A 23,457-nucleotide genomic window follows, 5' to 3' on the forward strand; every position below is an offset into this window, starting at 1 on the left:
CTGGCCCATTTTGTTCAGTAATCTTAATGATATTCACAACTGAAATTTAGAAATTCAAGCTTTCAAACAGGAAACACAGCTGGCGAGCAATTTCAGTCCAGCATATCCACCTTATCTGAGAAACACAGATATAAATGCCCACTTTTCTCTTGACTGCTTGAGACTTGTGGTTATAGATAGCATTGTCGCAAAAATGCACAGTAATTTATTTTAAAAAAAGACCCGTTTTCCACCAACTATTTTCGTAATAATTTATTGATGCATTTCTAGTCAGATATAAAACCACGTCTTGGAGTGCTTGTTACTTTATTGTACACAAAAGAATCATTTTCCTTTAAGAATCGGTAAAGACTGTTACAGACTTAGACAGAATAGGAAATCAGATTTGCCTTATCTCAAAAAAAGTTTGGTCAACAAAAAATTGCCTTATCAAGCTTGCCTCTATAGAAAAAATGCATTGCTAACAATAACCTTGTCATGGGATACAAAATGTAAAATCTGTATAGAAACAATACAATATAACTTTAATACAACACTCAGTTGGAGACCTAATAAAAGCCTCTTTAAAACAAACACACAAACAAAAAAATCTTGTAATTGGTCTAGCCAAAGTTTGAAAAATTGTGTCCCAGTATCTTGAATCCAGAATGGAAAAGGTGTTTGACAAAACTGGAATATATACTTACTCTGATCTTTATTTAAAAATCCACAGGGATGAAACGCGTCAGCAATTCTGGCTCTATACAGGTCAAGTATTTGTGCGTGTCCATGTTTTAATTAGCCTGTTGTTTTGGGATTTTGTTGCTGTATTTTGTTTGTGTTCTTGTCCCTTCCTTGAGACCTGTTGCTGATGCTGTCTGATTACAGGGAATGGACGTATCCGTGGTTGCTGTAGTCCATGAGGGGTCTCAGTTCACGGTTGGCACCTGATTTCTTTGTAAGCTGTACTCTTTGGCCTTGAGGCGTAGGTTTGCAATACTGTTGGCCATATTCATTCCTTGAGTCGGGTTAGTGGTAGCACAAGAGGAGGAGTATGTAGCCATCGCACTGCGGGACAAACACACAGGACACTAACTACATATTTTCTTTGTTACGATTTTAATGTACAAAATGTATGCATGTGTTTATACATGTTAGAAACTCGACAGATTTTTCATATTACAGCAGGAAATTACAAGTTGTGTGTAGTAATATCAGGAGCCTGTCTTAGGAAAGTTTAAAATCACGGGAAACGGAGAAGGTGTTATGTTCACGTCGGATGCACTTACTGACCAAACAAATCTTGTAAAAGAAATCACCCGTTCGCATTTGAACACTTTTTAACACTCTCCACTAATGGTAATGGTTTATTGGTCTGAAACATCTCACACCAAAAGTGGGCCTCAATGTTGTAACGTAATGCAATGTCCCCTTTAAACTATAGTAATAATAAACTAATGATCTGAAACAAGCGATTTTTGAATATGAATTCTTTAGAATAGGCTTTCTGCATTCACACTGTTTTGCGTCCACCTCAGCTGCTGGGAAAGGACTGGAGAGCGAAAAAAGAGGCGGAAACTGCGCAAGCGACCCATTCTAATATTACAACTCTGGCGCTTAATTCATTCACAATCGGATGCGAAACGAGCTGCGGAGAGTGAAATTTACAGTGTGGCCGCAATATATCAAGAGAAGAGATATTTGAGAGAGATCGTGGAACTCCTAGAGCAGCAAAGAGATGTGGACCAACTCAAGGGGAAGCAAACACGATCCAGAGTTACTTTCGCATGCATTTAGCATGCGATCGGAGAATAGGACACTTTGGGTGTGATAACTCCCCACCGTCATATCTAGTTGTTTGGGTTCCTAAGATATTAAAATCTTAAACATTCTCCCTCCATGACATTGCAGGATTTAAATCCCCAGGTAGGAGCATTACACTTCAGAGAGACATTCTCCAACTGTTATTTTTATACAGGGGTGATCTGATAGTTTCAAGCTTTCTTTATTTTACATTACAAAATTCCAAGCTGCCTTTGATCATTTAATGTACGCTTGTAGGTAAATTCAGCCACAAACTCCTACACTTGCCTTAACTTCATATTATTACTGTGTGGCTTGCAGCCCTTTCATTAATTTAAAACACTATGAAGGTCCCAGCGAAGCCCAGGCTCTTTCATATAATATCCTATTCACCTACCTAAGAGGATAGTCACTGCACTTCAAAAGGGTTTTAAGATGTTAGAAATACACTATACAGATGTAAGGATTCTTATTTGTCTCACAAATATAAAGGTGATGCCTGCCCTAATGAAATAAATATTCCTGAGAAAGGCCCAATCTTGGAACAGTGAAATTATACACTTCACTACATCAACTGTTATTTCATTTATTTGCTTTATAATACCAAGAACCCTCATTAAGTCCTGCACTGCCACAGGAATGGACTAAGTAAATTTGCGTTGCTACAACTCTAATATATTTTGGAGTTCTTTCTACTTTTATCATTTTATTTGATAAGACATTGTGAACACTGTTCCCATATACTTCAGATACTGGTTTCACTCTGGGATTGCTTTAGAGTGATGTGAGCTCGTATTAATGAGTTATACTTCAGTTTCTGCCCTTTCTGTGCTCAGACAAGGCTGTGCTTTGCACAAATATGCTCAAATCACATTGCAGAACAGTGTAACCCTCATTGCCATTTGACTGATAATGAAAATACTTGATTTAGTGAAGAGTTGATTGTACTATTGACTTGTAAGTAACATTAAAATTATAGTGGACCACCCAGATCTTTTTAAATTTTATTATTACTGTTTAAAAATATGGCTACCTATTGGCTGCAGTCAGGCCAATGTGAAGTGCAGGCAGTGCAAATCAATGCCATTGCCATGGATAGAGAGTTCTGCGTGAGTGGGACATAACCCAAGGCAAAACAATTGTCTGTGTGAGAGGATATCTCTTTGTCATTACCCACTGCTTGTGCCTATAGTGAAAGGTCATCTACCTACCTAAATTTAAATCACCAATAGAATCAAGTCAATTATCCTAAAGTTATAATTGAAGAAACGGGGAATCACCCTTGCATCAATGCTGAAACTGTGGTATAACTAATCCTGAAGAGGACATATTTCAACAAAAGCAATCAGCAGAACCTAGAGACTTGAAATAACATGACAAGCACAGCTCCTAACTCCCACAATAGAACAATATTTTACTTATTTATTGCATTGCTTCTAAATAATAGTATCTTACTGCTCTCAAATGTTGCATTCTTATCTTTGTACTTACTCTTTCTCTACTTTTCACTTGAAACTTTACTCTAAATTTCAACGCACATGCTTCCATGACACAATTCATAAAGCATACAAATAAAATGTTGATTGACAGCTGTCAGGATGACTAACACTATTGTAAATGGCATACAAATGGCGATAGTATATTTTGAATGCACATAGGTTCTTAATAACCTTGGTGTGATATTTGACGAAGAGATGAGTGCATATTTGTGCCAACACTAGGACAGCCTATTTCCACCTCTTTAATATCACCCGACTTTGCCCCGTCTCAACTTATTTGCTGCTGAAACCATCATTCATGCCTTTGTTACCTCTAGGCCGAGTTATTCCAATGCAGTTCTGACTGGCCTCCCACATTCTACCCTCCATAAATTTGAGGTCATCCAAAACTCTGCTGCCTGTTTCTTAACTTGCACCAACTCCCTTTCACTTATCACCTCTATGCTCGCTAATCTACATTGGCTCCCAGTCAAGCAATGTCTTGATTTTAAAATTCTCACCCTTGTTTTCAAATCTCCATGGCCTCGTCCCATCCTATCTCTGTAATCTTCTCCAGCCCCACAACCCTCTGTGATATCTAATTCTGGCCTCTTGAGCAGCCCCAATTTTAATCACTCCAACATTAGTGACCGTGCCTTTCGTTGCCTAGGCCATAAGCTCTGGAATTCCCTCCCTACCCCTCTCCAACTTTTAACCTTGCTTCCCTTCTTTAAGATACTCCTTTAAACCTACCTCTTTGACCAAGCTATTGATCATTTGAGCTAATATCTCCTTATGTGGCTCAGTGTCATATTTTGTTTTATAATGTTCCTGTTAAGGCACTATATAAATATAAGTTGTTGTTATTAGCTAGTTAAAATTATCATGAATAAACATTATTTGAACACAGGTAAAAAAAAAATCATTATGGAAAAGAGGCTTTACAAAACAATTTATATTGATATTATTCATGTTTTTTTCCAATTGAAAGCTTATTGTAGCTGTTATAAATAAAATATCCAATAGCCAACAATAAGTTATGATAAATATCACATAGCTGGCAATGATACTTCCTCTGTGTATTTTACTTTTATAGTAACATATTTATGTTCTCAATAGTTACTTCCCTTTCGGTTAAATACATACTTTATCTGTTTTATTTTCTTGGATAACTGTGAGAAGCAATAAGCATATCCACATAGAGAGGAGAACAATGAAGATTTATTTTGTGTGTAATCAAATATGTGTGTGTGTGTGAAAGAGAGAGAGAGTGAAAGAGAGAAAGAGAAAGAAAGAAGGAAACTCAAGGGCAAACAGACATTGAATGGGTTAATTCCTGCAGTCACATGCTGAACTACAAATCTGAACTACATGTCTTATAAAGTAAGTGGTATACATTGCCTGAGTGTTACTGATCAGTGCTCTTTATATCTAGGCATATGGGTACAATGTATATGAATGTGATTGATACATACCCATTGTGTACAGAGGAATTGTGGATGGGACTTATGGTGTCCAATAGGATGTACGGCCAAAGAGGCTAGCAGTAGGGTAAGGTTGATCCTCAAGTGTATACAGTCTGTTTAGAAAGGTTGTGCACAGAAAATGTGGAAATTACCCTTGATGTACTGGTTATTGATAATGTTCTATTGACATCAGATTATCGACACAGTAATCATTCCAAATGAATAACTTCAATTTCAAGTGAATAAATACATTTCACATTGTGTTGCTTATAGTCAGCATTAAAGCCAAATGTGTTTGAGTGTTTTCTGTGTCTGTGTGTATTCTAATTATTGTCAGCAATCATTAGCCTACTTGTTAGTTTAGTTAAAACTACAGAATCTATTAGAGAGCTTTCACAGTGCTATGGATGCTGGTATAACCCTCCAATCACTAAAAACAGAATGTCTTGAGACAAATAAAGGCATGGTCAAGGCTGTCCCTAATAGTAATGGCAGTGGAAATGGTTATTTCACGTGATACACAGTCTGTGTATGGTTGTACGTAGGTTGTAATGTTCATGTTTAAAACATATCCAGCACTAAGTGATCGTTTATGCAGGAACATTTACATTTTCAGGGCTCTGCTGAAGTGGGCAAAAGCAATGCCTGTTGTAACTCTAAATAATAAAAATAAAGTATAGGGTCCATCCCTGATCTGTGCTCAATCAACTGATAGTGGGACATCAGATGCAATGCTACAAATGGCCTCAACATCTCTAGCCCAGTGAGGGGGAAAACCTGACTACCTGCTAGTGTTCCCAACACAAATCACTATAGCTATATAAATGTAAGTCGCTGTTGTTGTGGTTGTTATTCAGTGATTCCTCTGATACATTGTACATGTTTGGATGTCAAATGAGGACAGGATCTAACTTGGCTGTGATGCCTTCTGCAGTCAAATTTTATGCCCAGCATTCATTGCCTAGGTTCACACAGGAATAACAGTCACTTGGGCGAAATACTGGAGGGTGGTTCATGTTGGTGGAGCTGTTTAAGGAAAGGCGGATGTTGTCAGGACTGGAAAACTGCGGCTATGAGGAAAGATTGGATAGGCTTGGGTTGTTTTCCTTGGAACAGAGGAGGCTGAGGATGGATTTGGTAGAGGTGTACAAGGTTGTGAGGGGTCTGGATACAGTGGATTGAAAGGACCTATTTCCCTTAGCAGAGGGGTCAGTGACTAAGCGGCATAGATTTAAAGTGATTGGTAGAAGGATTAGAGAGGAGATGAGGAAAGATTTTTTCACCCAGAGGCTGGTAGGGGTCTGGAACGCATTGCCTGAAAGATTAGAAGAGGCAGAAACCCTCAACTCATTTAAAAGGTGTCTGGATATGCACCTGAAGTTCCGTAACCTCCAGGAATACGGACCAAGAGCTGGAAAATGGGACTAGGCCGGATGGTTCGTTTTTCAGTAGATCCAGACATGATGGGCAGAGTGGCCTCCTGTGCCTAAAATGTTCTACATTTTCCAAATATTCCAAAAATCTGTAGAGGAGGAGTGTGCAGGGATGTGGGGAGAGGGCGGTATGTGAATTGCTCCTTAGGAGGGCCAGCATTGACACGATGGATTGAATGGCTTTCTTCTGTGCTGTAACGATTCTGTGATTCTATGAAATCAATGGAAAAAGAAAGGGCAAACAAGCAGGGATAAAATAAAATGAATTAATTCAGGCAACACACCTGAGGAGCATAGGAGTTGCAATTTGTGCTCACGATACTTCTCGTGGCATCTGCGATATTTAATCTTGACATTATGGGAGGGGCTGAATGGTAGATAGTTGTTTTGTTTACAAGGAGAGAGTAACAATGGCAAACTACTTTCTCACACACCTTGAAGCAGCTGGCTGGTGATACATGACATAGGAGTAGCACTCCAGTGTACCTTCTTGCTTGTCAAAGATCATGGTTCGTGGAGCCCATGTGAGGAAAAAAAATCACAAAAACAATAAAATAAACTACAAAAAAAATCATGGGGAAAGTAGGCTGGCAGGATGGATAGTCAGAGTGTGGGATAAATGAATGAAAATACAAACCCATTTGCTTTAATGTTGAATTTAGTGGGGTGCAAGGACCACCAGCAACTGATACCTATGTCTCACACAGGAGCAACAACTCTGAAGTAATCTTCTTGGATTGGCTAAAGTGAGCCATGAGAAAGGTCCATTTTTAATGGTTCCAGCTTTAGAAAATCTGACAGATTTAATCTGGGACTGCCACCAGCTACATCAGAAGTCAGCGGAACCTTGCACTTCGCAAAGTGCACCATAAAAGCAAATCCTTGATTATCTTGATTCATGATGGATGTGAATTTTCTTCTCTCTATCCCAGTTCATACTTATTGACCCTAATGGTAAAATTATCAAAGATAGGAATATTGCCAGATATGTAAAATATGAGATGAGTCTTACTGGTGGAACTAATCTGCTTCCCACTGAGCTGATTTTCGAGTAATGAGCTGATTAGTGAGTAACTTGTATATGGAAATTGACCATGGATTGGTTGGGTATATAGATTAATGTCTGACAGACTGATTATTAACTAATATCTAGAAACTGGGTCTGGAATCATGGCCTCTTCTCACTGCATATATATATATATGTGTGTGTGTCTACTGATTAGAAGATAGATCATTAGGAGATTGTGTTAATGATTTTAAAGCAAAAAGAAGGTGGTCTATGGCTCATATTCTAGGACACCACCAAAGTTGAAATGAGCAAAAGAGAAAATGGAATAAATCCAGAAGTAGTGAGTAGGTAATGTCGAGCTTGAAAGCGTGTTGATTGTACAAAGAGGAAACAGAGGAAGGTAAGGATTTCCACATGTCAAGATCTTAAGTGCACATCTATTAGATATGTACTTATAGCAGATAGGATACACATACATGAACTTGGGTGTACATGTCCAAGGATCACAAAAGGTCAGCATGAAGGTACAGCAAGAAATTAGGAAGGTAAATGGCATTTTGGCCTTTATTGCAAGGGGATTGGAGTACACGAATAAAGAGGTCTTGCTACGATTGTACAGGGCTTTGGTGAGACCACATCTGGAGTACTGTGCACAGTTTTGGTCTCCGTATTTAAGGAAGGATAATACTTGTATTAGAGGCAGTACAGCGAAGGTTCCCTAGATTGGTCGCTGGGATGAGAGGATTGTCCTATGATGAGAGGCTGAGTAAATTGGGCCAATACTCTCTGGAGTTTAGAAGAATGAGAAGTGATCTTATTGAAACATACAAGATTCTGAAGGGACTTGACAGGGTAGTCACTGAAAGGTTGTTTTCGCTGGCTGGGGAATCTAGGACAGGGGAGTTGGGGGAGGGGGTGTTGTGGGGGGGGGCACAGTCTCAGGATATGGGTCGATCATTTAGGACTGAGAAAATGAGAAATTTCTTCACTCAAAGAGGGGGTAGATGCTCCATCATTGAAAATATTTAAGGCTGAGTTAGACAGATTTTTATTCTCTCAGGAAATCAAGGGATATGTGGAGCAGGCGGGAAAGTGGAGCTGAAGCCAAAGATTAACCATGATCATATTGAGAGTGGAGCAGGCTCGATGGGCTGTATGGGCTATTCCTGCTCCTATTTCTTATGTTCTTATGTCTCACTGAATGGTGGGAAGCTGCCTTGTACTCAAATCCTCCCGGGGCTCTGTTATCAATTTCAGCCACAATGTTGGAGTGAGCCCAATTATTACCCAATGGGATGGAGGCTTTACACACAAGCTGTGCTTCTCCTCCACTCAGTAGCTACTTTAAAGCTATCATGCCAGAGGTGTGGAGGATGTTGACTGCCTGAACTTTGAACAGATATGGTACATGTCATTGGGCAATCCAAAAAGAGGGGGAGAAGGGGAAAAAATTAAGAGACACTCTAACTCTCAATTAAAGTAAATTAAGTGGTCATTCAGTAGGGATTATTCTTTGACAATGCTGTTCACAGTATCGTCCTTCTAACTTAACAATATTTACAAATGAGTTTGATAATGAGTTATGTTAAACTTGTATAAAACAAGTTCGACCTCAACTGGAGTATTGCGTCCAGTTTTGGGCACACACTTCAGGAATGATGTATGTGAAGGCATTAGAGAGGGTGCAGCAAAGATTCATGAGAATGGTTCCAGGGATGAGGAACTTCAGTTATGTAGATAGAGAAGTTGGGACTGTTTTCCTTGGAGAAGAGAAGGCTGAGAGGAGATTTGATAAGAGTATTCAAAATCAAGAGGGGTCTGAACAGAGTAGATAGGGAGAAACTGTTCCCATTTTTGGAAGGATCGAGAACCAGAAGGCACAGATTTAAAATAATTGGCAAAAGAAGCAATGGTGACATGAGGAAAAACTTTTTCATGCAGCAAGTGGTTAGGATCTGGAATGCACTGCCTGAGAGTGTGGTGGAGGCAGGTTCAATCGAGGCATTCAAGAGGGACTTGGATTATTATCTGAAAAGGAAGAATATGCAAGGCTAGGGGAGAAGGTGGGGGAGTGGCACTAGGTGAATTGCTCCTTCAGAGAGCCAGTGCAGACACGATGGGCCAAATGGCCTCCTTCTGTGCTGAATCAATGATTTTATAATTAGGATCACTAGTTTTTCTACAAAAAGTGGCAGATATTGCAGCTAATAAATTTGTGTGTGGTTACTAAGTAAATTCCAGTGTACTTAAATTGGGCGATTTTCTGCTTTACAGCTTGGCTAGATGATAAACTAGTGGTCTATGTAATATCTGTCTACTACAAGTCACTATATACTGAAGTACTGTTAGTAACAGCTTTCAGTCAGTGATGATTTCTGTACTAATTTACTTGTTGTAAAGTGGGAGCAAATGTTTAAATGTGCAAATAGCAAGATTCTGTTTTGTTAGTACATTAAATACTTTACTATATAATAGTCAAACATCTTTTCTAATTGAGTCTTGGAGATGGTTATTTTGTTTGCTTTGAAAAATTTCACAAACTGTACAATAGGTCAACAAAAGTATCAGCTTCCAACCTGAGTTCTACCTACACATGTCAATGCAGTTGCTTGTCCACCAAGCAGTCTGCTTTTATGCACATCAGTGTAATATTAAAACAAAAAGTTCGTTCTACTGTATTTACAACACTAAAAAATAACACACATATTTCATAATGAATGCCCCTTTCAAAATCCAGTACTAAATTATCACTATTATAAATACTGTAAGGAAGATCTGTTCATTACCCCTTGTGCTTCCTAACTGTTGGTCAGAGGCAACTGGGCATGATGTTCCATTTCAGTAAAATAATTGATAGAAATGGTATGGCTGTAACAAGCTCTCTATACTGATGAAATCACTAGACCATAATTTTATGGTGTCCTATTAGCCTCTAAGCAAAATGTCTGCTCCCAGGCTGCCCCATTCTGACTGCTTTAAAGGTATAAACCATATCAAACAACAGGAAAGTGGGAGATTACATTTAAATATATAATATTTAGAAGTAAAGGACACTTACATTTTAAAAACAATACTTATCCTCAATCTTCATTAACCTTAAAATTATGAAAACTGACAGCAGGGTAAAGGTCATAAATTTGTAAATTCAATCAATAAAGTATATTCACTATGAATAAAGCAAGATACTAAAAATATTAGGTACAATTTAACTACTGAATATGATCCAGCTTTAAACTGCAAAACTACACAACAATACTTCCATTGCCTTCTATTTACATCCAGTATATTGATATCCACGGAACTATAACTGCTGTGAGAAATGCAGTAGGAAGGGATCTCTTTACTGAATCCACTAATTAACAAAGAGCAAACTATTTTAACAAGTAGCAGCTGGTCCCTGGCTGGTATGAGATGAACCATCAAAAAGTTAACCACCTAATTACAGAATCCAATTACAGCTGAAAAGGGCTCCAGGAATCGGGATGTGTAATTAATAGCCAAAAACGACTGTTTTAAACTCAATCTCTTAGACTCTGATAAATAATAAAGGTAGAAATGTAATGAGTTCACAAGACTGTCCTAGTGTATTTACAGTTATCTTACGCAGTATTTTTGGTGTAATGAGTAACTCGAAGCTTTGGGGAAGCATGGGTAAACGATGCACTGTGCTGGGTTGCGGCATGCTGTCTCCTTTCAATTTTTACCTCAGAAAGAATTGTAATGCCTCAGATAACATTGTGACACATAAAGTGTTAAGGGTGAATGTTTTTTTCTTTGATTTTGTACAATTAAACATGGCCTTGGGGGGGAGCATTTATGGTAGTCTAAGCTTTGATTCTTAAACAGGAGCATTGGTATTCAGGTCATTTAAATTTCACAATAGACAAATCCTCATTGTGGAGCTGACTTTGAGTGTAAATTCTAAATACTTTTCCCTAATGAATGTTTATTGTCCCCAACAGAACACTTTCAGTACTCTGCTTGCCTCCAGCAGGTCCATTGCAAACAATACATAGTATGTGCACTATTTCAGTACAAAATACAGTAAAAGTAATGTATTAAATAATAAGTATTGGAGATAGAATTATAGAATGGTTAAAACATTGAGCTCTCTGCTAGAGCAAATTAGCAAGTCCTACTCCCCTGCCCATTCCCTGTAGCCCTTCCTTTTTTTTTCAGATTCTTATCCAATTCCCTTGGCTCCTCCTCACCCCCACCAAATATCCTCAGCTCCAAGCCCCACCACCCCCCACCAAATATCTTCAGCTCCTCCCCAACCTCACCTAGCATCCTCAGCTCTTTCCTCACCTAAATGGCTATAATTTGAACTTAAGTTTCCAGTGACATCTATAAACTATAACTACATCTGAAAATTTTTAGGGCTTTTAGTGCCAACTGTCTGGCCTCTCAATCTGTTGAATAATGCTTTAGGATCCGGATACTGCCTGTGGATGATCATTTTGTGCCATGCCTATAAGTTAGGGGCGGCACAGTGGCGCAGTGGTTAGCACCGCAGCCTCGCAGCTCCAGGGACCCGGGTTCAATTCTGGGTACTGCCTGTGTGGAGTTTGCAAGTTCTCCCTGTGTCTGCGTGGGTTTCCTCCAGGTGCTCCGGTTTCCTCCCACATGCCAAAGACTTGCAGGTTGATAGGTAAATTGGCCATTAGCAATTGCCCCTAGTATAGGTAGGTGGTAGGGAAATATAGGGACAGGTGAGGATGTGGTAGGGATATGGAATTAGTGTAGGATTAGTATAAATGGGTGGTTGATGGTCGGCACAGACTCGGTGGGCCGAAGGGCCTGTTTCAGTGCTGTATCTCTAAAAAAAAAACTAAAACTTCCCAATGGCAACATAGTCCGTGTATAATTCGGCTCCTGGTTGCTGCAGTGAACAGTGCAATTCCTCAAATCTCCACTTACGTACGTTTCCAAAGTTTTCCTGCCATTGTAAATTGTCACTGAGACACTGATATCTTGCTACCAATAAGTCTGCCTACTGCCAGCCTAACTACCTACTGTGAGTGAGTACTGATCATCTGAAGTAAATAAATCGCCTTCAATAACTGGCTGTGTACCGACAAGGTTCAGACAGACAAGAAAGATATGTGGCACAGGTGCAGTTTTTCGTCATTTTAGATTTGTTTAAACACTCCAACATTGAGGACCCGGGAGCTGCATGTGGGGGTGGGGTCCTAGAGTTATAGGTTAGGCCCAATTTGAGGCTGCTGTGGATTTCACTCCTTCCAGTTTTCTGCCAAATTTCCTCTACAGTGTCAACAGGTGAAAACGTAACCGCTTCTCAACCCGGATCTAAATGACAGTGCAAAATCACATCAAGGTCATTGAAATCATTGCCACCGTTTTGAGAACCAGCACATATCACAATTAACTCTACCAAGCCTGAGTTCAAGGTTATTATCTAACTTTGAGTTTCCAAAGATGGTAATAAACCAATGAAGCTTTGCTCTCCCTTATATCAACCGGATCTCAATTACATTTCCTCCTTGTAATGACATTCCCCCCACCCCCTTTACCGCGATAAAGGGATAATTTGCATTTATATAAGACCTTTCACGCTCTGGGGACTTCCCAAAACGCTTCACAGCCAATTATGTACATTTGAAGTGCAGTCACTGTTATAATGTTGGTAAATGTGATTATTTTAATGATGTTCCTCACACATATCCATTGTTCTGCATCTATCTCCATTTTTAATAAATTATTGTGTTCAAATACGTTTACAGATTACATTTATACCAGGGATTAACCAAAGGGATATACCAGGACAAGTATAGGTGATTTTATCGTAATGTTACATTTGTATTGTTAATTCTGGCTGTGAGCTGGAGTTGAGATTTGCACGGGACAATGTATAATCGGGTGAGATTATAGATGATATTACCGATGGAGCGATTTTGGGCCAGTTAACTGAGCCTTGGAGACTGCATTTAGGAGGGAGTTGCGTCTATTTAACGGCAAATTTGCAGGTATTGCGGCTATAGATGACATTTATATTACCAATAAAAGATTACCCATATGGAGATGTCGTTCCCCAGGACAGGTAATCCTGCGCTCTGGGCGCTGGACGCGGGGCCATGGGCTGCTCCACCGCCTCCCCGCTGTATGATTTGAGGATAGAGGCATTTTTACTGGCCAACAGGGCTCTCTCGTTCCGTCGGAATTTCGCTCTTCTGTTTTGAAACCAAACCTGAGAGAGAATTGAGAATAAAATAATAAATCCAGAGCATGTAACCTTCCGTCTATCCTTTGTAACTTCTGCCTAAACATGCGTTCATTTTCTTACAAGGCCCAAGGCACATCACTCACTGCGTTATATCCTGGGATATATTCTGAGTAAAAAAAAATCTTTGTGGTGGAGTAACATTCAATTCGGGATCGTCATTTAATAAGGAGAAATTATATCACTGACACAATGTCCAAAGCGATCCCATAATGGGACGCAAAATATCCCTTTATTAGCAAAACTCAAAGCCATACCACGCTCCACTCACTCCAAGCTATTTTTGTCCCATTCTTACTATAGAGGAAGAATCCACGAATTTAATGCTTAGATATAATAGAATTGAAATAGTCTCAAATTATGCTGATTACGGACATTCTGCTTTTCTGGATATATTGGTTTCTAAGTATGCACATTCCATAGGATCGATGAATTCAAATTTAAACACGCATGTTAAACTTGCTCAATGGTTCAACACCTACAGAATTTCTTAAAAGGTTCATTTGAAAATTTACAATCTAACTGAGTTTCCAGATAGTGGGCAGTTAAACGGTTTGTTTCCCATTATTGGTTTATTTCACTACAGGTTCCGTACCTGGCAGTGATTGACCATGTGCTGAGAAAAGAAATGAAAGCATCTCCTTCACAATCAGGGACAGAGTGAAAAGACGGTAATTTATATCGTGTGGGAAGAGCATGCTATGTTTGTGATGGACTGAAAGTCAACTTTATAAACGTCTAAGAAACGATAACCCTGGGTTTTTAAACGAATATATTTTGTGGCAATCCTTACGACAAATTGCGATTCTAATCATGCCCTCGCCCGGATTTGTGGAAAGTATTTGTTTGAATTACTGAGGAGGAAAAGTTGTTGCAGGACTAACTGCCTACAACTTGCATTTTATAAGCAGTGCAATGTTCTGTAATGTTATACAAGCACAGGGCTGTTCCCTTCTAAACAATTTAAAAACAACCTCAATAAATGAGCCGACATAAACCATTTTCCATAACACTGCTGAAGCCATTCTGACGCACTAGAAACTCGCAACCACATGATCTGACCTGATAAATAGATTCCTTTCCAATTAAAACAAAACTAACTTATTTTCTCACATGTGCAGTTACGTGCACATATAAATTCTAGTTTATTTTCAATTTTTAAAATCATTTTCTTTCTGTAAGGTAAAATCCCTGTAAATCTACAATTAATACACCTCATCAACTCTGCGACTGGGCACGGAATTGGGGATTTGGGGATTACTTTGGAGTCTAGTCCCTGATAAGGTCTTAATGGGTTTGCCAAACCAAACTCAATGTTATGAAGAAACAATGTTAAGTATTACAGATTTTTAAAAAAATAACAGGGCGATTTAGAAAGTTGGGGAGTTGTCAGTCCATCTTGAAGGATTTTGCTGACCAAAACAAGTATCTATATAACCTAACTATATTGATACATGATTTCTCTGTTCCTTTCCAGATATTTTGTGATATTTAATTTAAAAAGGCAATAATGTTAATACATAGAATAACATTTAAGGGGAAACGTGTTCGAAATTGAGAGGCCACCATGCGAACCGGTTCATGTTGCGAAGAGCCTGGAATGCACTGAAGTGGCTGACCTGTACCATGGTAATGACGGTGAGTAGTAGGCGGTGGGAGGAGGGGTATTATTACTTTCCTGCTGAGCTTGAAGATATAGAGATATAGTATGTGAATATATAGTATTTGAGTCTCGCGTCAAGAAAAATTCTACTAAAGGCTCTAATGAAAGGTTACAGATCTGAAACGTTAACTGTGTTTCACAAATGCTGCCAGACCTGCTGAGTATTTCCAGCCTAGTCTGTTTTTTTCGGATTTCCAACATCCTCAGTATTTTGCTTTTGTATTCTACCAAATCAGTCTGCTTAGCCTTCCTCTCACCTTTATGATGAGAGCACTAGTACTCCGAAGCTTCCATTCCTACCTAAAACCTGCTGATACGACATATTTGCAAAACGTCAATTTTTTTTAAAATTGAGGCCAAGATTCCTTCTAAAGTACATAATGTATTTGACCATCGACCTGTATTGGCCATTGAGAAGAACATAGCGGTTGGTTTGGACCATACTCTATCGATTAAAATATTTTAATTTGTTGTGTCTTTTTATTGTGACTTTCACTTATAAACATTCAACACGTGACTTGAAGACTTAGTTCTCAATCTGAAGATATCTATTGTTTCAGGGCTGATGATCCCCTCATAGTTGTCTTACATTTAGACCTATGATCATCCCAGAACTGTCTCCAATGAAGTTGGAAAGATTTAATTGCATTCTCTTTGACTTTAGCAAATAGTTACACGCTCCTACTTACGTTGCATTGTCTGTTATATATACGTGTGTGTTAAATATTCTGCCTTTGTACTATGGACATTCTACCCAAATGTGTTGCATGTTCTGCTCAATGATACACACATTCTACACATGTGTATTCTGGCCATGTGTTACATATATTCTACTCGCAATTAAAATCGATACAAAAGATTTTTTAAAATAACAGTACACATGTTTCAAGTTTCGTTAATAAACGGATATATTGATGTACAGTTTGAAATCCACTTTTTACTGCTGACTTGTAAATTGAGGTGTGGCGCAAAAATGGCGACCTCTGTTTCATTAGTATTCCGTAAAATGACTATTTTCTCGGACCTGTATGGCCGAAACTTCATTCCCCGCCCATACCCAGTCTATAACACTTTTGAAATCCATGACTACTTTACTGCGTGGCACTAGACTGTTACCTCGGCTCCATTAAAAGGAAACATGACCTGAGTGAAAAGTTGCTGAAGTTTAGAAGAGGACAATGCGCACTAATAACCCTTTTAAAGGTTACATTGGTCAGTCAAACGGAAGGCGGCAAATAAAACAGGCACTGCAGCACCCAATTGAATTAATTTGAAACATTATCACTATGATGAAGCCCTCACAACTTTTTTTGAAGCAACAGTTTTATATTTTTAAGTTGACTGTCACTTTTCTTGTTCATGGGTCCTGTTTGATGATATCATAGTTTTAAATAAAACACTAAAGCAGAAACCACGCATCGATTGCAGAGTTTAATAAACCAGAGCGCGGACCCACAGAAACAAAATATTATTTTCTCAGTAGGAAAACCCTGACCAATATTGTGCAACCAGGTTCAGACAGCAGGGGGTGGTCTGCCCTGAAACTAATAATAAATATAAAAGAAGGCAAATTGGAATCGTGAGCATATATCTTTTACTTCTGTTTCTGCAATTAAGATATTTTTCTGCCATTTTTGAAGTCTCCTTTAAACTGTTAACTTTGGGGTTGAATGCAGTGCCTGATCACTGAATGTCCAGTCCCAATCGCACTGATACTGAATCCCACTCCCTCTATACTAACATTCTCCAGAACATAAGAGCTTGATGCAGGATCTACCTTCATTTATTCACAACGTGTAGGCTTTGATTTTAAAAAGTGGCATTAGAGTCCATAAAACAGCCTAACTCTGGAATGCGCCTCGATATTGGCAATGAGTAGGGAATTCGAGACAAACCAGGGCACGAAAATTCTTGCAACTCTGAATACCAATATTTATTGATTCATATACACTTTAAATGATAATTGATAAACAGTCGTGCATATTATATTTAAAGGAGTATGCGAACATTTCTGTGTACATATCTAACCTGACCATATTATTTTCCACAAGATTGAAGGAAAACAATAACGCAGTGGGTATTGTCTTTAGTTTTTTTTAAATCCCTTTAAGCTACCTGATTTATTAAACTGAATGCAAAGAGTTGGACAAGTTTGTTTGGTGATCAGCCTGTATTAGTACAGGCAAAACACTCCTGGCAAAAGAACTTGCAATGGTACAGTATTTAGTGTATGTCAATGAACAGCGAATAACCTGTGAAAAGTGCTCTTTACCTCATTACCCACTTTGTCCAATCAGTTATACCAAATGGAGAGAGTTGCAAATAAACAGTAAGATAGCCAGTCACTCTAATGTAAATATTAAATGGAATAAAAGGGTACCTGGACCCTGGCCTCAGTAAGGTTGACTCTTCTCGCCAGATCCTCACGTACGAAGGCGTCCGGATAGTGCGTCCTCTCAAAGACTCTCTCCAGAGCCTGCAGCTGGCTGCTGTTGAAGGTGGTCCTGTTCCTCCTCTGCTTCCGCTTCTTCTTCTGCTCTGTGTTTATTTTATCACCTACACTCCATAAAAACAATTACACGCACCGTTTAATTAGTTAGCAGTTACAAAATTAAAAGAGACAAAAGCTCTATTCGAAGTTCAGGGGACCTTAAGAACTTGCCATTTGTGCACCACTGCAATAGGATTTGCCCGCCTCTGTATTTCAGTAGGGTGCTTATCCGGACAACAGTCTGTCTATTTAGGTAAATCGCTATCATTGTGTTAAAAGACCTTTCTGTTTGGGCGGGGGCGGGCGCGGGGTGGTGGTGGGGGTGGGGGGGGGGGGGGTGGTGGAGTGGTGGTGGTGGCGGAAGATAAAAATGCAAGTTTCCTTGTACTGCAAAAAAAGATCCCATTTCGATTTTCGCACTTGGATGGGAACACATTCATTCAGGAGCAAATGTTCAGATGAAATTGCCACTTCTTTCCTAGCAATTATTTATTAAGCTAAGCACGCTTGCTGTAGGTATCCTTGTGAGTTTTTAGCATTCTTGGGCTATGAGACAGCTTTATCTTATCAGATGAATCTTTCCTGTTGCTTTTCAACCCCTCTTTGAACAGTATTCGTTTATAAATCACAACTGGGTCATAAAATAGAGCCTCAATTCCCTATGTTTTTCCAACCTTGTTACTTTCCTGAATGCCTGGGGCTGTATCTTTCCACTAAGAGAAAACCCCGTTTGTTTTATCTGTAATTCTCAATTCCAAAGCCATGCCTTTTCTTTGATTGATGATAGGATTAAACGTACTGAGCATCAATATTGTCCCAAGTTTTACAGGTTCCCTGAGCTATAACTGGAACTGAAACCACGACAGGGAACTTCCTAGCACAGGAAACTTGCGTGGAGATTAGAGAAATATTTAGCTAATATATTTTCTTTGTCCATTAAATGGCTGTTCGTTCAGTGACTAAAGCTGTAACGAAATGGCTACCTCCACCACTGAAAAGCAAGGTTCGTGGTAAATTCGCCGAGCAATCCCAGATTTATCAATGATTTACCAATGGCCTAACACTCTATGCTGAAGAAACGGTGTCGTTAAGTGAGTTACATATTGTATGAATTAGCTATATGTCATAACAGATCTGTGCTCTATATGTATTAAGAAATTACCACCTATACATGGCCAAAGTTTGGCAGGTAGAAAGGAGTAACTATATTGTGTGACCTTTAAAACAAAACCATTTTCTAATAGTAGATGTGGTGGAAATTGATTTAAGAATGTCTGATTTAAGCTTGTCTGATGGGAGTGTGCTACATAATATTTGAAAGCATGTTCATATTTCGTGATGCTACCTGAAGAACTAGCGGGTTGGATGCGCTGTGTATTTAGGCAGTTTTAAGATGTTTGATTTCTGTTGTGGTCTACGCTGTGCATTCCGCCCCCTCCCCAGTTTAGAATCTGTCTCACAATGCTGTTGTATTATTGTACGTAATTGGTTTCTGTATCTTGTGCACGGAGCCTCCAGTTCTCTTCATGCTAATGTGTGTTTTATGATTTCCTTGGCGGCTACATGGAGCAACAGCTCATAGACGGATTGATTCAGCACGAAAGTGGTTCAGATCGAGCCTCCAGCAATTCACAATCTCCGTATAAATCCACTGGTGACCTACCAACCTCTACCAAAATGATTTTTTTTGTCAAACATATTAAATAATTATTTACAGCTGTAACCGATAATTAAGGTTGTGAGGCAGGTTAATAAATAACATCTTTTCTTGATATAAACAAATTACAGTCGCTCTGTCTCAGCAATCACAAATCGAAATGTTTGCCTCCTAATCTATAAGGAAAATACAGGCTGCTAAGAGGTTACATAACGGTGCTTGTGCTGTTAAGAGTGTCAAACATATTCGCGCACTAAGGATCATTATTGTGATGTCGGTTCTTTTAAACCATCGATCAACTTTGAGCAACCTACACTCTGGGATTGTTCAATGTATAGTGTACAAATAAAGGTCTTCATATCTTCGTCAGTTAAAAAAAAACAAAGCAATCAAGGTTCCCAACGTATACATAACTGGTCTCACTTTGTTTCAAATTCTATTCAGTTTATATCTTGGGTTTGCAGACGAGTCAGTCTCCGACTGACAGCGGTTGGTGCCGTCTGTGATCAAATGAGTGAAATGTGTAGATTGAATATATCATCACTCGGGTTTATGTGAAAACCATGAAAACCTACCTGGAGTGTGTTGTGTCGGGAGTAACACTGGCTGGTGGGACAAAGCGGGGTGAAATCAGGGATCAACTATTCTATGACATTTCCTCAAATTATCTCCTGAAGTTTTGGTTGATAGGTAATGGCTAATATTATCAAATCCCTTGTTTCAAATTGGAGGCCCGCGGTTAATTCTGGGCATTTAACCTTGAGTACTTTATTGAAAAGGACGGGCCTCCATTTGAAAACATATTTTAAATTGATAGCCCAGACTCCCTCTCTTGCAATAGCCTCCTGGGTTAATAACTGGCACTACGAAACTCATTATTGATACAAAATGCCCTTAACAATCAAAATGTTTCATAATTAGGTAGTTAAATGTAGTGAAGAACTATAAACTATAAAATGTTTGCAGTCATTTCCCGGGGCCTTCTTCAGAATGTCAGGCTAGTTCTGTTGCTCCGGGCAGATTCTCAGACCAGGGGATCAAGGCAGATCTCCGGTCAGGGGCACATTGCCGGCGCCGATCCACATCTGCTGTGCTGTCAGAGAGATGTAAAGGGGGTGGGGGCCGATGAATTTAGGTTGAACTGGCTCCCTAAGCCGTATCTAATGGTCAGTAGAGGTCTCTGGAGGGAAAGGGAGAGAGAGAGAGCGAGGCACGCTCTGAACACCTCGCATCAATCAGACACAGCATCAAACTCACTCTGATCCATGAGCAGGCGGAAAACTTCTAACAATCTTTATCTTAACGGCATCGGGATGAAAGAAACTGAAAATTTTACACGCTTTTCCCTTATCTTTTATTAGCAAACTGGTGCCAGCTCTGGAAGTGAACCCAGTTCAAGTTTTTTTAAAAGTAATTTCATTTTTTTAAATGTTTAAAGAAAATAGACTGCTCCAGGTTAAATTATATTTGAGTTGTATTTTCCCATGTGTGTAGAATACATATTTCAAATAATTTCCTGTGTCCATATACACTGCTATATAGGCTATCCTTACAGAAAACTCGAGAAGTTTACTGGAGTTTAGAATTATTTTACTTCAAAAAGTGATAAAATCAGAGTTATTTTGTGCATGGGGAACGGCCGGGTTTTGGCCGGCGTGTTGCCGTGGATAATTAGAAGTAAATGTTTCCTTAGCTTTACATGATAGGCATGATTCATTGAAAACAAAGATGTCGTCTTTTATCACTGATGCATGACAAATCAATTTATCAAACTAATCAGATTAGCTGTCATTACCAGTGTTGTTGTCTGTGGGGACACTTAAAGCACTTTTGTCAAATTCAATCCGTCCGCTTGTAATGCATACACATGTTCTGAGACAATCAACTATCAAGTGCAATCTGTTTCTGCTAATAGAGACGATACATTGCTGAATAGCGAGACGAAAGTACTCCTGCGCTCGCTCAATTAGCTCTGAATTTACAATTCTCTTTGATTTTTCAAAGCAAGTGTTTTTAATGTTACTATTCAAATTCACATGTCCTTGAAATGCTTTCCATTGAAGTAATGTGAACCATCAGATTATGACAGTCTATCTAGAGTCTCCCAGATTGCACTGTAACATTATTGTATGAAGATACTGGTTTTCTCTACCCTGGCAGCTGTATGTTTCTCGTTAATTTATGTCTCCTTTACATTTTTTACATACCTGCACTTGTTGATTTCCTTATGAAAGACTATTTAGTTAGAACTCACAGCGTGTAGGGCGGGCGATACTCGGTCTTGATGTCTGTGAACATTCTCCACTACATCTCGGATGTGAGTAAAGCTATGTTACATTAGGAAAGTTTTTTTTTAAAGGAAGCGAAATGTGGGGACTCCTGCTATTATAGGTGAGGTTCTGTATTGTCAACTTTTTAATTGTTTGCTCTACGTTTCTTTCCTCAAAACTCTTATCTCCAGCTGTCTCCTAAAAGGCGCCTCGAGACGCTGCCAAGTGATATCTCCACGCTTCGGTAATAACAAACGGCTCCACGACATTTACACGTACGTGTTAATGCGATGATCCCTCTTTGCGCCACAGTGATAATCCCGTTAGTAAACCCTTCTCCCCTATTGTATTTCTTTTTTGTTCACACTTACTTTCTTGTTGGGGAGTGTCACTGCCGCTGGTCACCGCCGGCGACTCGAGCAGTTTCCTACCCGCCTCATTCACGCTCTCGTCGGCCTGCTGAAGGTTCATCTCCCCCACTTCTTCCAGATCCAGCAGGTGACTCACCGTGAAATTCTTTTTAGACTGTAAATTGTCCATGTTGGCCGTGATAGTGTTCTCCAAACGACTGGGTACAGAGGACGTTGGCCTGTCCATTACATGGGGATAACTCGAGGTCATGGCTTAGATACTAAAAACCTTTCTAAAACAAAAATTAAATATACAAATTCTAGCAACCTTCCGAGCCTCGGCACCCTTCGTCTCCAGTTTAGGCAAATGTTGTCAGAAAATAGATCTCCACACACTTGAACCGCACGCCGGGAAACTCAAAACGTTAAAAAAATTAAAAAATGAGTAAACTTTCCTTAAAGTAGATAACTGTTCCGACGCCCATGCAATAGCAGCACATAGCCAACTTCACAGGAACTTGAAGAAAAGTTGTCCTTCCTTCTCCTTGACTCACATAGGTGACATCAGTTTAGAAAGAATGATGTTTTGCAGATGTACGAGTGAGGTTTCTCAACTTACTCTGGTTTAAAAAAGAGACACACAGGAGGGGAAAAAAGTTTTTTGCTGGAAGACTCGAGGCGGGAGGAACTCTGAAGTGTGCAGTACTTCTCCTTGCAGAAAAAAAGGCCTTTCTGACACTTCAAAAGCCAGCAGAGTGCCGTCCAGGGATTGTTTTTGCGCCGAATAAATTAAAATTGGAGACCCCAGGGAGACGAGATTCTGCTAATACAAGCCTGTAATTACGTGGCAAAGCCCCTGTGTTCTGTGCCTCTGACGTTCTACAGACCCCTCTCCATCACAGCACTCCCACCACTTTGATTAGAGCGGCCAAATGAAACCTTTGCTCTCTTGTAATCTGGTCTCGGATCCCTTTGTATTTCGTAATACGACGTAATTATCATCTGAAAAATATATAAAAAAAGAGAAACTGACAGCCAGAAAAATATATCAAAGAGTGAGCTTGTTTATCTATTCCTTCAACTCACCCAGACTTGTTTTGCATTGCGGTTAAATAACTAATTTGCATGTTTTATACCAATCGCTGGGCACTTGCCCCCTCCCCCTCCCCTCAAAAAATCTGCTTCCCTTCGCATACTGCCATATATAGTTCCTTGCTTCAGGCAAAAGAAAATATTACAAGGACCATGTACTCACCTACACAAGCAGCGCTAAATCAACGTTAAGTGGCAAGTAAAACGCTAATCCGATGGCCCTAACTTTCATTTCGGAAGTGTTTGAAGATCTAAAAACCGTACCCGTTGTGTTTGAATGTTCTCGAGGCTCCGACGCCTCTCGGTAATCGCGGGCCGCTGCGAGTGCGAGCGATACACAGCGAATACTGGAGCCTGCGTGCAAGCAGCCTGGCGAGGGTTTTTGTCTGCTTTTGTTTCACTTTTATAACTGGACGCACAGAACGCAACAGCGATCTCAGACACATGAATAAGAAGGGGGAGGGGGAAATCAACGAAGCTTTCAGGGAAAGGCACTTTTATTATTTTTGGCTTGGTAATTTCTCT

The 23,457-nt window shown here is 39.5% G+C and overlaps 1 protein-coding gene across 1 annotated transcript; it reads right to left on the bottom strand.

Annotated features, from left to right (window-relative positions):
• Window positions 1-607: 607 nt before the first annotated feature.
• prrx1b (paired related homeobox 1b) lies at window positions 608-22,321 on the bottom strand. Its single transcript, XM_068036462.1, has 4 exons — window positions 21,862-22,321; window positions 17,453-17,628; window positions 13,201-13,376; window positions 608-1,047 (listed from the first exon to the last, which is right to left on the bottom strand). Exons 1-4 carry the CDS (start codon window positions 22,109-22,111, stop codon window positions 909-911), a joined length of 741 nt encoding a protein of 246 aa, XP_067892563.1. The 5' UTR covers window positions 22,112-22,321; the 3' UTR covers window positions 608-908.
• Window positions 22,322-23,457: the final 1,136 nt, after the last annotated feature.

Source organism: Heterodontus francisci, chromosome 8 (genome assembly GCF_036365525.1).
Source record: "Heterodontus francisci isolate sHetFra1 chromosome 8, sHetFra1.hap1, whole genome shotgun sequence".
Lineage (NCBI taxonomy): Eukaryota > Metazoa > Chordata > Chondrichthyes > Heterodontiformes > Heterodontidae > Heterodontus > Heterodontus francisci.